The 12,500-nt window shown below is 44.6% G+C and overlaps 1 protein-coding gene across 1 annotated transcript in view; it reads left to right on the forward strand.

The window, feature by feature from the left end:
• Positions 1-12,500, forward strand: part of LOC125284326 — a 36,383-nt gene that overhangs the window by 22,264 nt on the left and 1,619 nt on the right. The window contains exons 12-19 of the mRNA XM_048228239.1: positions 676-804; positions 1,038-1,175; positions 4,394-4,480; positions 5,388-5,525; positions 5,628-5,765; positions 6,220-6,339; positions 8,284-8,473; positions 8,720-8,919. Of these exons, the coding sequence (XP_048084196.1) occupies positions 676-804; positions 1,038-1,175; positions 4,394-4,480; positions 5,388-5,525; positions 5,628-5,765; positions 6,220-6,339; positions 8,284-8,473; positions 8,720-8,919 (1,140 nt within the window). The remainder of the gene's footprint in view (positions 1-675; positions 805-1,037; positions 1,176-4,393; positions 4,481-5,387; positions 5,526-5,627; positions 5,766-6,219; positions 6,340-8,283; positions 8,474-8,719; positions 8,920-12,500) is intronic.

Raw genomic sequence — 12,500 nt, forward strand, 5'->3', positions numbered from 1 at the left:
TAAAGTAGGTCATGGAAATTTTGTTTTTTTGTCAGGGAAAAGTCATGGAATTTTAAATTTCACTTAGAGTGGGAACCCTGGTTATACTGCTTTGTGAATGACCCTAGTCAAAGCATTTACACAAATAAAGTAGGCCTACTTTGATTTTCTGTAAACCTTACTATTTACCTTTACTTATCCTTTTTAATAAGCATCAAGATGATCAGTGTGATTTTGGTCCTACTAACCTTAATTGCCCTCAATTTAAAAAAAAAAAAATCGCAACTATTTTTGCAATTTTCACTTCCTCCACACATTTCTCCAAGAAAAACAGCTAAAAACACCGCAACTTCCATCGCAATTTTTTAGAAAAGTTGTCATTTTAGCATTTGTCATCAGGCATTTTAGGTCGCAACAATCTCAAAAAATCCTTGCGAAATCCTGGAGGGACTGATTTCCTACCTATCCCTTGCTGCCACTAGGGGGGAAAAAAATTAACCAAACCTTTTCTTTTTTTATGCCTCATGGTGTCATGATAATTCTGTAACAGCCCAGCTGGTTGGGTTAAAGGCATGTTAGTGCATTTGTCTGTAACAGCGTGTAAAGACTCCACAAGCCCAGCTGGTTGGGTTAAAGGCATGTTAGTGCATTTGTAGTTTCTGTTGGAGAGAAACTTTGGTGCTGTGTGCCCTCTAGGTTAAATGTAAAGCACCTTACTGGAGACCTGCTCTCTGATGTCACACTCGTCATGGCAACCCCCTCGGAGGAATCTGAATGGACCACTGTGTTCCTGAACCTCAGCTCTATCAGTGGACTGCCAGAAGGGTAGGTTTCACCAACAGATTTGCTAAATTCTCTAAGATACCTTACATGTTTGATGACAGGTTAGTGTTACTTCTGTAAGACACCTTTTACGTCTGATAATGTTTATGTAATGTGTGTGTCTGTGTGTGTGCGTGTGCATCTGTGTAATGTGTGTGTGTGTGCATGTGTGTATATGTGTGTGTGTGTGTGTGTGTGTGTGTGCGTCTGTGTAATGTGTGTGTGTGTGTGTGTAGTGTTGATCTGTCTTTCCTGCATGCTGTGAGAGGGCTGCAGAAGCTGATGCTGCAGGTGACCTGCCTGACTGACCAGTGGGCCACCGCCCTCGTCTCTTTAGTCCAGACCCCTCTCCCCTCATGTCTAGAGTACTGCAGGTAACACACACACCCTCCCCTCACCTCTAGAGTACTGCAGGTGAGATACACACTCTCCTCTCACCTCTAGAGTACTGCAGGTAAAACACACACTCCTCAAAACACACACTCTCCTCAAAACACACACTCTCCTCTCACCTCTAGAGTACTGCAGGTAAAACACACACTCTCCTCAAAACACACACTCTCCTCTCACCTCTAGAGTACTGCAGGTAACACACACACCCCCCTCACCTCTAGAGTACTGCAGGTAAAACACACACTCCTCAAAACACACACTCTCCTCAAAACACACACTCTCCTCTCACCTCTAGAGTACTGCAGGTAACACACACACCCTCCCCTCACCTCTAGAGTACAGCAGGTGAGATACACACTCTCCTCTCTCCTCTAGAGTACAGAAGGTGAGATACACACTCTCCTCTCTCCTCTAGAGTGCTGCAGGTAACACACACTCTCCTCAAAACACACACTCTCCTCTCACCTCTAGAGTACTGCAGGTAAAACACACACTCTCCTCAAAACACACACTCTCCTCTCAGCTCTAAAACACACACTCTCCTCTCAGCTCTAAAACACACATTCTCCTCTCACCTTTAAAACACACACTCTCCTCTCACCTCTAGAGTGCTGCAGGTAAAACACACACTCTCTTCTCACCTCTAAAACACACACTGTCCTCTCACCAGAAAAGACTGAACTTAAACAATGAATCTGTGTGCTTGGGTACTATGTGCTGTGCTTGCTGACATCCTCTAATAAAATTCTTCTGAATCTATCAGTCAATTGGCATCATACCACTCTGACTCTATCAGTCTAAATGGCATCATACCACTCTGACTCTATCAGTCTAAATGGCATCATACCACTCTGACGCTGTCAGTCAAATGACATCATACCATTCTGACTCTATCAGTCAAATGACATCATACCACTCTGACGCTGTCAGTCAAATGACATCATACCACTCTGACGCTGTCAGTCAAATGACATCATATTCTCTCCTGTCAAGCTCTGCCGCTCTGCTGCCAACCTCCTCTGGCCGTCTCTTCTCCTCTGCTGTCTGGCTCCCCCTGCTGGCCAAACTCTCAGCTATCTGGTGCTTCCTGCTGGCCAAACTCTCGGCTGTGTGGTGCTTCCTGCTGGCCAAACTCTCGGCTGTGTGGTGCTTCCTGCCGGCCAAACCAAAGCATCTGTTAACGGAAGCGGCTGCTTTCACGGCTCTCCTCTCTGCTGCCTCAGGTGGAGCTTTTGGCCAAGTTCACTAATCTGATGCATGCAGTGTTTTTTTTGTTCTGTCTTGAAATGCGTGCGTTTCATTATTAGTAATGAGTAAAAAGGGTAATGTTGAAGCTTGGTCTTTAAGAGCACTATGTGTAGTTGTTTTAGTTGTAGTAAACATTAAATAATAATGTTGAAGCTTGGTCATTAAAAGCACTATGTGTAGTTGTTTTAGTTGTACAGTAGTTAACATTAAATAATAATGTTGAAGCTTGGTCATTAAAAAACATTAAATAATAATGTTGAAGCACACTATGTGTAGTTGTTTTAGTTGTACAGTAGTTAACATTAAATAATAATGTTGAAGCTTGGTCATTAAGAGCACTATGTGTAGTTGTTTTAGTTGTACAGTAGTTAACATTAAATAATAATGTTGAAGCTTGGTCTTTAAGAGCACTATGTGTAGTTGTTTTAGTTGTAGTTAACATTAAATAATAATGTTGAAGCTTGGTCATTAAGAGCACTATGTGTAGTTGTTTTAGTTGTAGTTAACATTAAATAATAATGTTGAAGCTTGGTCTTTAAGAGCACTATGTGTAGTTGTTTTAGTTGTAGTTAACATTAAATAATAATGTTGAAGCTTGGTCTTTAAGAGCACTATGTGCAGTTGTTTTAGTTGTAGTAAACATTAAATAATAATGTTGAAGCTTGGTCTTTAAGAGCAATATGTGCAGTTGTTTTAGTTGTAGTAAACATTAAATAATAATGTTGAAGCTTGGTCTTTAAGAGCAATATGTGCAGTTGTTTTAGTTGTAGTTAACATTAAATAATAATGTTGAAGCTTGGTCATTAAGAGCTAGCGCAGGGCTGTCGCTGTTGCAATCCCACTTTATGCCATGTGTGGCGCCATAGTACATAGAAGGCAACTCATCAATGGAGGAGCGCCATCATGGATATGAACGGTTTTCAAGACCATTTTAAACTGAACACCAGTTTCAATTTTAAACTGAGCTTGCAGTATGTAACTTAGCCCTGACGTGGATGTTGAAGACTGTTTTAAACCTTTAAAGGGATATTCCACCATTTGGGGAATTATACTCATTTTCCACCTCCCTCGAGTTAAATAATAATGATTTTTACCTTTCTCCAGTTCATCCAACCGTTCTCTGAGTCTGGAGATACCACTTTTGGAACTATAGTCTCATTCAGGCGTAATAAGCCAGTCACTAACCAATTCGTCTGCTGCAGCTCAACCTTGTTGCTGGAAGTTAGCCTACAGGGACTATTTTCAGGTGCTGCATGATATCGTGCTGCTGCGCCCATGGTGTTCCTTGATTATTACGCTGGAATGAGAGTATAATTCCATGTCAAATCAGCCTAGAAAACCACATTTCATTTTCCGTTGGTCTTATTACACTTTCTAACTTGAGAAAAGACAAGTTTCAAATAGGAAAATTACCTTTTAAACTTTTAAACGTGATGCTAGCAGGCGAGAAGCTAATGGTCTAATCAGATTTAATGATCTATGCTAGGCTGGAGCTAAAACTGGCATCGCCAGACTCAGAGAACGGCTAGATGAACAGGAGAAAGGTAAAAATCAATTGTTAGATAGATAGATAGATACTTTATTGATCCCCAAGGGGAAATTCAAGGTCTCAGTAGCATACAGACATCACACACAAACTAACAGCAGAAAAAAGTAATTAAAAGTATATAAAAAAAAAAATACAACTAAGCAATAAGGACAGTAGAAGATAAAGAATATACTAAAATACAAATTATATTAAATAACAATTAATCTAAATCAATTCTAAAAACAGTATCCACATAGTGGGTGATTAATCAATGAATAAATTGTTTAACTCAAGTAGAGGTGGAAAATGAGTGTAATTCCCCAAATGGTGGAATATCCCTTTAATCCTCCAACTGAGTTTACAGCCCTGACGGGGGGCCTTCTCCTCCTGACCCTCATGCCACCTCTCTTGCTCATGCTACAGTCTCCGAGTGGCCGAGTCCGACCTTGAAGCCCGTGGAGACGACATCTGCTCTTTTCTGAGTGTGGAGACGGAGGACAGCAACGTTGTGTGAGTTTCTGCTCAGTGTTTTAATTCCTCGTAGTCCTCTAGAGGAGAAAGGTCCCATCCACAGAGAAGTGTGCAGGGAGGGGAAAGAGAGCGTATCTGAGATGCTGCTCCAGTGAGAGCCTTGCTGTGAGTCCAGCCGCTGAACGGTATCTGACAATGTGTTTAGGCATGGATGTGTATTATTCTGGATGTGTATTAATCTGGATTTGTATTATTCTGGATGTTTATTAATCTGGATGTTTATTATTCTGGATGTGTATTATTCTGGATGTGTATTAATCTGGATGTTTATTAATATGGATGTGTATTATTCTGGATGTTTATTATTCTGGACGGATATTATTCTGGAAGGTATATCATTCTGGATGGTGTATTATTCTGGATGGCATATTAAATGACAGCCAGGATCCCTATTGACAATGATGACTCACAACATCACATGAACATTGGGTCTCACAAACATGCCCCCAGAGTGTAGCACTGTAGCTGCTCATGAACATGCCCCCAGAGTGTATAGTAGCACTGTAGCTGCTCATGAACATGCCCCCAGAGTGCAGTGCTGGAGCTCATGAACATGCCCCCAGAGTGTAGCACTGTAGATCATGAACATGCCCCCAGAGTGTAGCACTGTAGCTGCCTGGCTGCAGCAACTCGAGCTAGGTGGGTAAAGCCGATTGGTTTAGTTTTTTTTTTCCTATCAACAGTGCTCAGTGCTCAGTGCTCGGTGCTCAGTGCTCAGTGCTCAGTACTCAGTGCTCAGTGCTCAGTGACCTCCAGAAATTGATATCTATGAAACATCACCGGAAATCCCCTTTAAAGGCTTTGCTCCTCTGTTTATTCCAGGCTGGTGGTGTGTGTGTGTGTGTGTAGAAGTCCCCTTTAAAGGCTTTGCTTCTGTTTGTTCCAGGCTGATGGTGGAGTACAGGAAGCAGCTGAATCCGCTCAGAGAAGCGCAGATCACAGACATCGCCCTCGCCATGTCACACTCCCAGATCGCCAGCTTCCACTTCCACAACATACACACACTCAGAGAGCTAGACGCCGGGTATGTGTGCCACACCTCTCTCTCACTCACACACACACACACACACACACACACTTGTGGATACACTCTGACGGATGGATGTGTGTGTTTGTTACCTGGCAGAACACCTGAGTTTGTGGAGCAGGTGTCGTCTGTCCCTGGCCTTCAGAAGATCAAACTCATCCTCAGCTGCCTGACTGAGAACTGGGCAGCGACACTCTGCTCTCTCATAAAGAACTGCCCCACGCTGACCATCATCACGTAAGAACACACTCTGCTCTCCCACACACACGCTGCTCTCATACAATACTACCACACACACACTGCTCTCATACAATACTACCACACACGCTGCTCTCATACAATACTACCACACACACGCTGCTCTCATACAATACTACCACACACACGCTGCTCTCATCAATACTACCACACACTAGCAATCATCATGTAAGAACACACTCTGCTCTCATACAATACTACCGCACACACGCTGCTCTCACCAATACTACCACACACTAGCCATCATGTAAGGAGACACTCACCTTTTACCTTCATGCTGCTCGGGGTCCAGGATCAGCTCATAGGGTCCAGGATCAGCTCATAGGGGTCCAGAATCAGCTCATCATGTCCTAGGGGTCCGGGATCAGCTCATATGGGTCCAGGATCAGCTCATTGTGCTGCTGAGACTCACTGGTGATTGTTTTCCTCTAAGGGTGGATGCTGGAGAGGGTGGGGAGAGACTGCTGCTGGAGGAAGGGGTGCGGTGCCTGCAGGACGGAGTACTCGCACTGAGGGAAACTCAGAGTCCGCAACTCACCCTCACAGTTACAGGGTAAGTAGTCATCCGCAACTCACCCTCACCCTCACAGTTACAGGGTAAGTAGTCATCCGCAACTCACCCTCACACTCACAGTTACAAGGTAAGTAGTCATCCGCAACTCACCCTCACACTCACAGTTAGAGGGTAAGTAGTCATCCGCACCTCACACTCACAGTCACAGGGTCAGTAGGGTACCTTACAATACACCTCACCCTCACACTCACAGGGTGAGTAGGCTACCTCACACAGGGCCAGATGTACTAATGCTTTTGCGCCCATTTCAGGCGTATTTGTTTCGCAATGTGCGTGTAAAATCATTGCGAGGTATGTACAAACAGGCCGCAATGATGTAAAAGCAAAACTGCCTGTCGCGGGGGAGCTGAAAGTGGCAGATTGGCGTTGTCATGTCATGCATATGCATTCATGGGAGGATCCAGGGGAAAGTGGGAGTTTAAAAAAAAGATGGGAGGGGAAGAGTAAAAGCCTAGTTATGTATTCCGCGGTATGTACAAAGACTGCTCCTGAAAGCGCACGTCTATTCTGCGCCTAAATACTTCCGCCTTGTAAAAGCAGGTGTTAATCCACATTGCAGTTCAATGCGTCAATAAGAGAACCTTTCAAAGACAACAAAATCGCTATTTAGAACACCAGTTTTGTGGTGAAAGTATTTGTACTATCAAAAGCAACCTTAACTTTTCGTTGGCCTTTCATGTCTTACTTTCACTTTCACGTCATTCACTTAAACTTTCCTACTTGCTAGATTTGACCAATCTCCCATAGCCCTACGTGCACAAGTAGTTTGAGTAGAACTACTGATCTTCATTATCTCCCTGCTTGTTGACATCTTATCATGTATGGTATTATTTCATGATCGCTAAACGTTTGATTCTTTTTAATGTTGTCATCAGTTAACTTCATTCAACTGCGCTTGTAGGCTTGCCATTCAGTTGTGGACATTCGTAGAATTGCGTTTATGGGCGGAGAAGGGCAGAGAAAGGTGCAGTTTACACTAAGGATTGAACGATTGATAAATTCGACGAAAACTTTCAGCGCTCGCAATCTGCGGTGTGTCCATGGCGCTGATAACGCTACGTTCGCAAATGTACGTACATCTGGCCCTCAGAGTCATCTGCACCTCACACTCACAGGGTGAGTAGGCTACCTCACTCAGAGTCATCCGCACCTCACCCTCACACTCACAGGGTGAGTAGGCTACCTCACACTCAGAGTCATCCGCAACTCACCCTCACACTTACAGGGTGAGTAGGCTACCTCACAATACACCTCACACTGAGGGAAACTCAGAGTCATCCGCACCTCACCCTCACACTTACAGGGTGAGTAGGCTACCTCACAATACATCTCACATCACCCTCACACTTACAGGGTGAGTAGGCTACCTCACAATACACCTCACACTAACAGGGTGAGTAGGCTACCTCACAATACACCTCACACTACACCTCACACTAACAGGGTGAGTAGGCTACCTCACAATACACCTCACAGTTACAGGGTGAGTAGGCTACCTCACAATACACCTCACACTAACAGGGTGAGTGTTGTAGACCTGGGGCCTCATGTACAAAGCTTGCATACGCACAAAAATGTTCTCTCTGAGATTTGTACATTTGTAAATGATTAAACATATGTAAGTACTGTGTGTGTGTGTGTGTGTGTTGTCAGGAGGAGATGTGCTAAAGCTGTGTGTGTGTTGTCAGGAGGAGATGTGCTAAAGCTGTGTGTGTGTGTGTGTTGTCAGGAGGAGATGTGCTAAAGCTGTGTGTGTGTGTGTGTTGTTGTCAGGAGATGTGCTAAAGCTGTGTGTGTGTGTGTGTGTGTGTTGTCAGGAGGAGATGTGCTAAAGCTGTGTGTGTGTGTGTGTGTGTGTGTGTTGTCAGGAGGAGATGTGCTAAAGCTGTGTGTGTGTGTGTGTGTGTGTGTGTGTGTTGTCAGGAGGAGATGTGCTAAAGCTGTGTGCGCAGACCCAGAGGACTGGGGGCGGAGCTGCAACCGCAGAGTTCAGCTGCAAAGCTGCGCACTGGGGACCTTCACACACACACACCTGGAGGAGGAGGAGGAGGAGGAGGAGCACGCCACCAGCACACACACACCTGGAGGACGGCAGGCGGGAGCAGGAGCAGGGGTCAGCTGGGGAAAAGGGAGGGGACCAAAGATGAGGGGGAGGGGTCTGATGGAGAAGAGGGAGGGGCTAAAGAGGAGGAGGAGCGAAGACGTCTGATGAATTCAACTCAGAACTCTGCTGGGGGCTCCAAGTGCTGCCCAAGCAAGTGTGGACTGCAGTGAGAGCTGCTGCACTCCATCCTCAGCCCATAGTGGATGTGACTGCAGTGGATGTGTCCTGCTGCTACTCAGCCCATTCCATCCTCAGCCCATAGTGGATGTGTCCTACTCTACTCAGCCCATAGTGGATGTGTCCTACTCTCCTACTCAGCCCATAGTGGATGTGTCCTACTCTCCTACTCAGCCCATAGTGGATGTGTCCTACTCTACTCAGCCCATAGTGGATGTGTCCTACTCAGTTGAAGACATGTTTGGACTGTGTCGGACTCCCTTACACATTGAAGTCGCGTATGGACTCAGGTCTGACTCAAGGGCGCTGCTCCAAATTTTGGGCCCTATGAAGGAAAATCATTTTGGACCCTCCAAGTGGCAGGGGGGTCTGGGGGTATGCCTCTGGGGGTCTGCCTCTGGGGGTCTGCCTCTGGGGGTATGCCTCGCCGGAAGGGAAAATGAATTAATGGTGGCTTCTGGTGAATTTTGAGGAAACTAATTGATAAATGAAGATAAATGTATTTCATACATTACAACAATGACATAGAACCATTGATTTGTTCAGTTTATTAACACGTTTTGTTTATTACTTAAACAAATTATAAAAAGTTGACCAACTTGCTTAGTCTATATTAGCAGGAATGTGACCTGCTAAGAGTGCCGCAGAAGAGCTCTTCCAGTTTATGTTCCATCAACTCTTTGGGGGCCTTTAAATGTACAGTATGTGTTAATTTTTCCACAAAGAGATTGTTTGAATGTATGCCTTATTTTGTGCATAAAGATGCTGTTAAAATGTATACAATATTTTGTATTGTTTATACAAAGATGCTGTTTAAATGTATACAGTATGTTTTAATTGTTCCACATAGACTCAGTTTAACATGTAACTCGTGGTCAAGTTGATCTCATGGACACGTGAATGTGTGTTTGCTAAACACACTATGCAGAAGACACACGTTATGCGCTATGGGCCACGACAGTCACAACGCATGGTTACTGGCGAAAAGCTTATGGATGTCCAGTCCACATTGGGAGTGTTTTCGTTATCCACTCATCGGGATTTTCATAGTCAGCGGCGCATTTGAAGGAATCTGTTTGCACACCAGACTGTATGGAACAGGTATTCCACTAAACCATGCTCTACTAAAACCTAGCAGAGTAGCCTATAGCCTTCACGCATTTGCACTTGTCTATTATTTCAACTCACTGGCAAAGTGAAACTAACCTCACTGTGGTGTCAGTCAACGACAAAACAGTTATACACAGTTAATTACTTTCACTATTGACTGACAATGGGTTACCATCGAAAACATGGCCTGGAAAAAGCAACACTTACACCAATAATGAATGTATTCAGCTTATCTTGTGACAGTGCGTCTTCAGCTATGCTTCATATTGGCCTCTCCGTCATTACCAATTTGCAAATGATGGTGAATAACTACTCATTGTGAGCTGTATGTCATAATATCTTTATTCATTATGTTTCCCATGTGTAAATATGTTTTCCCACCAGGGTGGATATAGGACTAGAGCACTATAAATGCTTACATGATATATGCAAACCTGTCAGACAAACATCTTATATTTTTTAACATGATATGTGCATACCTGTAAGACAAATATCTTATATTTTTTAACATGATATGTACATACCTGTAAGACAAATACATTTTTTACATCAACATTTTCAATGTGCCATTTCAAATATTAGCTATTAAATAAATGTTAAACAAACAATCTGATTGGTCAGAAATGTTAAACAAACGATCTGATTGGTCAGAAATTATTTGTACTGTATTTGTGTGCTGTAGAATAAAGCCTCTAGTATCAGGAGTTGGCCCTACACAAGTCTCCTGCTCTCACACACACACACACACACACTCAGGAGCTGGCCCTACACAAGTCTCCTGCTCTCACACACACACACACACACACACTCAGGAGCTGGCCCTACACAAGTCTCCTGCTCTCACACACACACACACATACTCAGGAGCTGGCCCTACACAAGTCTCCTGCTCTCACACACACACACACACACTCAGGAGCTGGCCCTACACAAGTCTCCTGCTCTCTCACACACACACACACACACACACTCAGGAGCTGGCCCTACACAAGTCTCCTGCTCTCTCACACACACACACACACACACACACACTCAGGAGCTGGCCCTACACAAGTCTCCTGCTCTCACACACACACACACACTCAGGAGCTGGCCCTACACAAGTCTCCTGCTCTCACACACACACACACACACACTCAGGAGCTGGCCCTACACAAGTCTCCTGCTCTCTCACACACACACACACACACACTCAGGAACTGGCCCTACACAAGTCTCCTGCTCTCACACACACACACACACACACTCACACACACACACACAGGAGCTGGCCCTACACAAGTCTCCTGCTCTCACACACACAAACTCAGGAGCTGGCCCTACACAAGTCTCCTGCTCTCTCACACACACACACACACTCAGGAGCTGGCCCTACACAAGTCTCCTGCTCTTACACACACACACACACACTCAGGAGCTGGCCCCTACACAAGTCTCCTGCTCTCACACACACACACACACACAGGAACTGGCCCCTGGCACAAGTCTCCTGCTCTCTCACACACACACACACACACCCAGGAACTGGCCCTACACAAGTCTCCTGCTCTCACACACACACACACACACAGGAGCTGGCCCTACACAAGTCTCCTGCTCTCACACACACACACACACACACACACACACTCAGGAGCTGGCCCTACACAAGTCTCCTGCTCTCACACACACACACACACACTCAGGAACTGGCCATACACAAGTCTCCTGCTCTCACACACACAAAGCGCTTTCAGATATAACCTCCGGAGTATATGCGGAGGTTTGTCAAACGGAGGTCCTACCCTTCGGATGATTCAGATATGATGCTAACCTGCGGACCTTTACGCTGATCTTATAATGGATCGTGAACCTGAGCGACATACACGCATTTACAGAATCTCGTGGTGGTTGTCGAGTGGGGTGGGGGGCTTGTAGAGTTCACAAGATCACGAGATATGACAAAGAATATATCGCGGCCGCTGCCTGTCACAGCTGCTTTTGTTTACAAAGTGTAGCCTATGCATTATGTAGGCTAAAGAAGAGAAATCTATTGTGCGTAGGCTAATACTTGAAGTAGGCTAGTCAAGTAAGTGCACACTTGAAATTGATCTACAGTATTTGTATGTGTGCTTCGAATAAACACATTTATCTGTTTTCAACGTTGTACCAGAATCTGATTTATGTTGGAGAGAGAGAGCATGCACAAACTTTATGGTAGGCTACCAGCCAAGTCAGTAGGCTAACTCAAGACTTCAGGCCATCATACAACGTTTTTAAACAACAAACAAAATACTAACATAACAGTGAAGTTGTTCGTTTGTTCATGGTTTATTTTTTTCCAAAAGCATCCTCTCCCCATGTGTCTATTGCATTTACGTAAGGAGCTTGGAACAAAGTTGGCCGTTCCCTTCATGTGTTCTATCAAAATGTTGTATGCCCTCATGGACAGTAGCTCCGTCTGCATCTTTCCATGTCTTTGATTTTCTGGATGTCTGCATCTTTCCAGGTCGGAGATTTTCTGGACAGCACTATGCCACCCATCATAACACCGGCAGATCTAACCACATGGACGACAAAAGAAACGCCACCAACACGCCTCTCACTAGGTGTGTGTGTGTGATTTTAACCGCATGTTCTACTCCTCAAACACAGCACATTTACATAATGTCCGGAGGAAATACTAGGGGAGTAGTAGAACAACCGGCTAAATTCGGACTTCCATATGACCGGTTATGTCGTTCAGATATACGGCCCCACCGTTTAACAT

Source organism: Alosa alosa, chromosome 19 (genome assembly GCF_017589495.1).
Source record: "Alosa alosa isolate M-15738 ecotype Scorff River chromosome 19, AALO_Geno_1.1, whole genome shotgun sequence".
Taxonomy (NCBI): Eukaryota; Metazoa; Chordata; class Actinopteri; order Clupeiformes; family Clupeidae; genus Alosa; species Alosa alosa.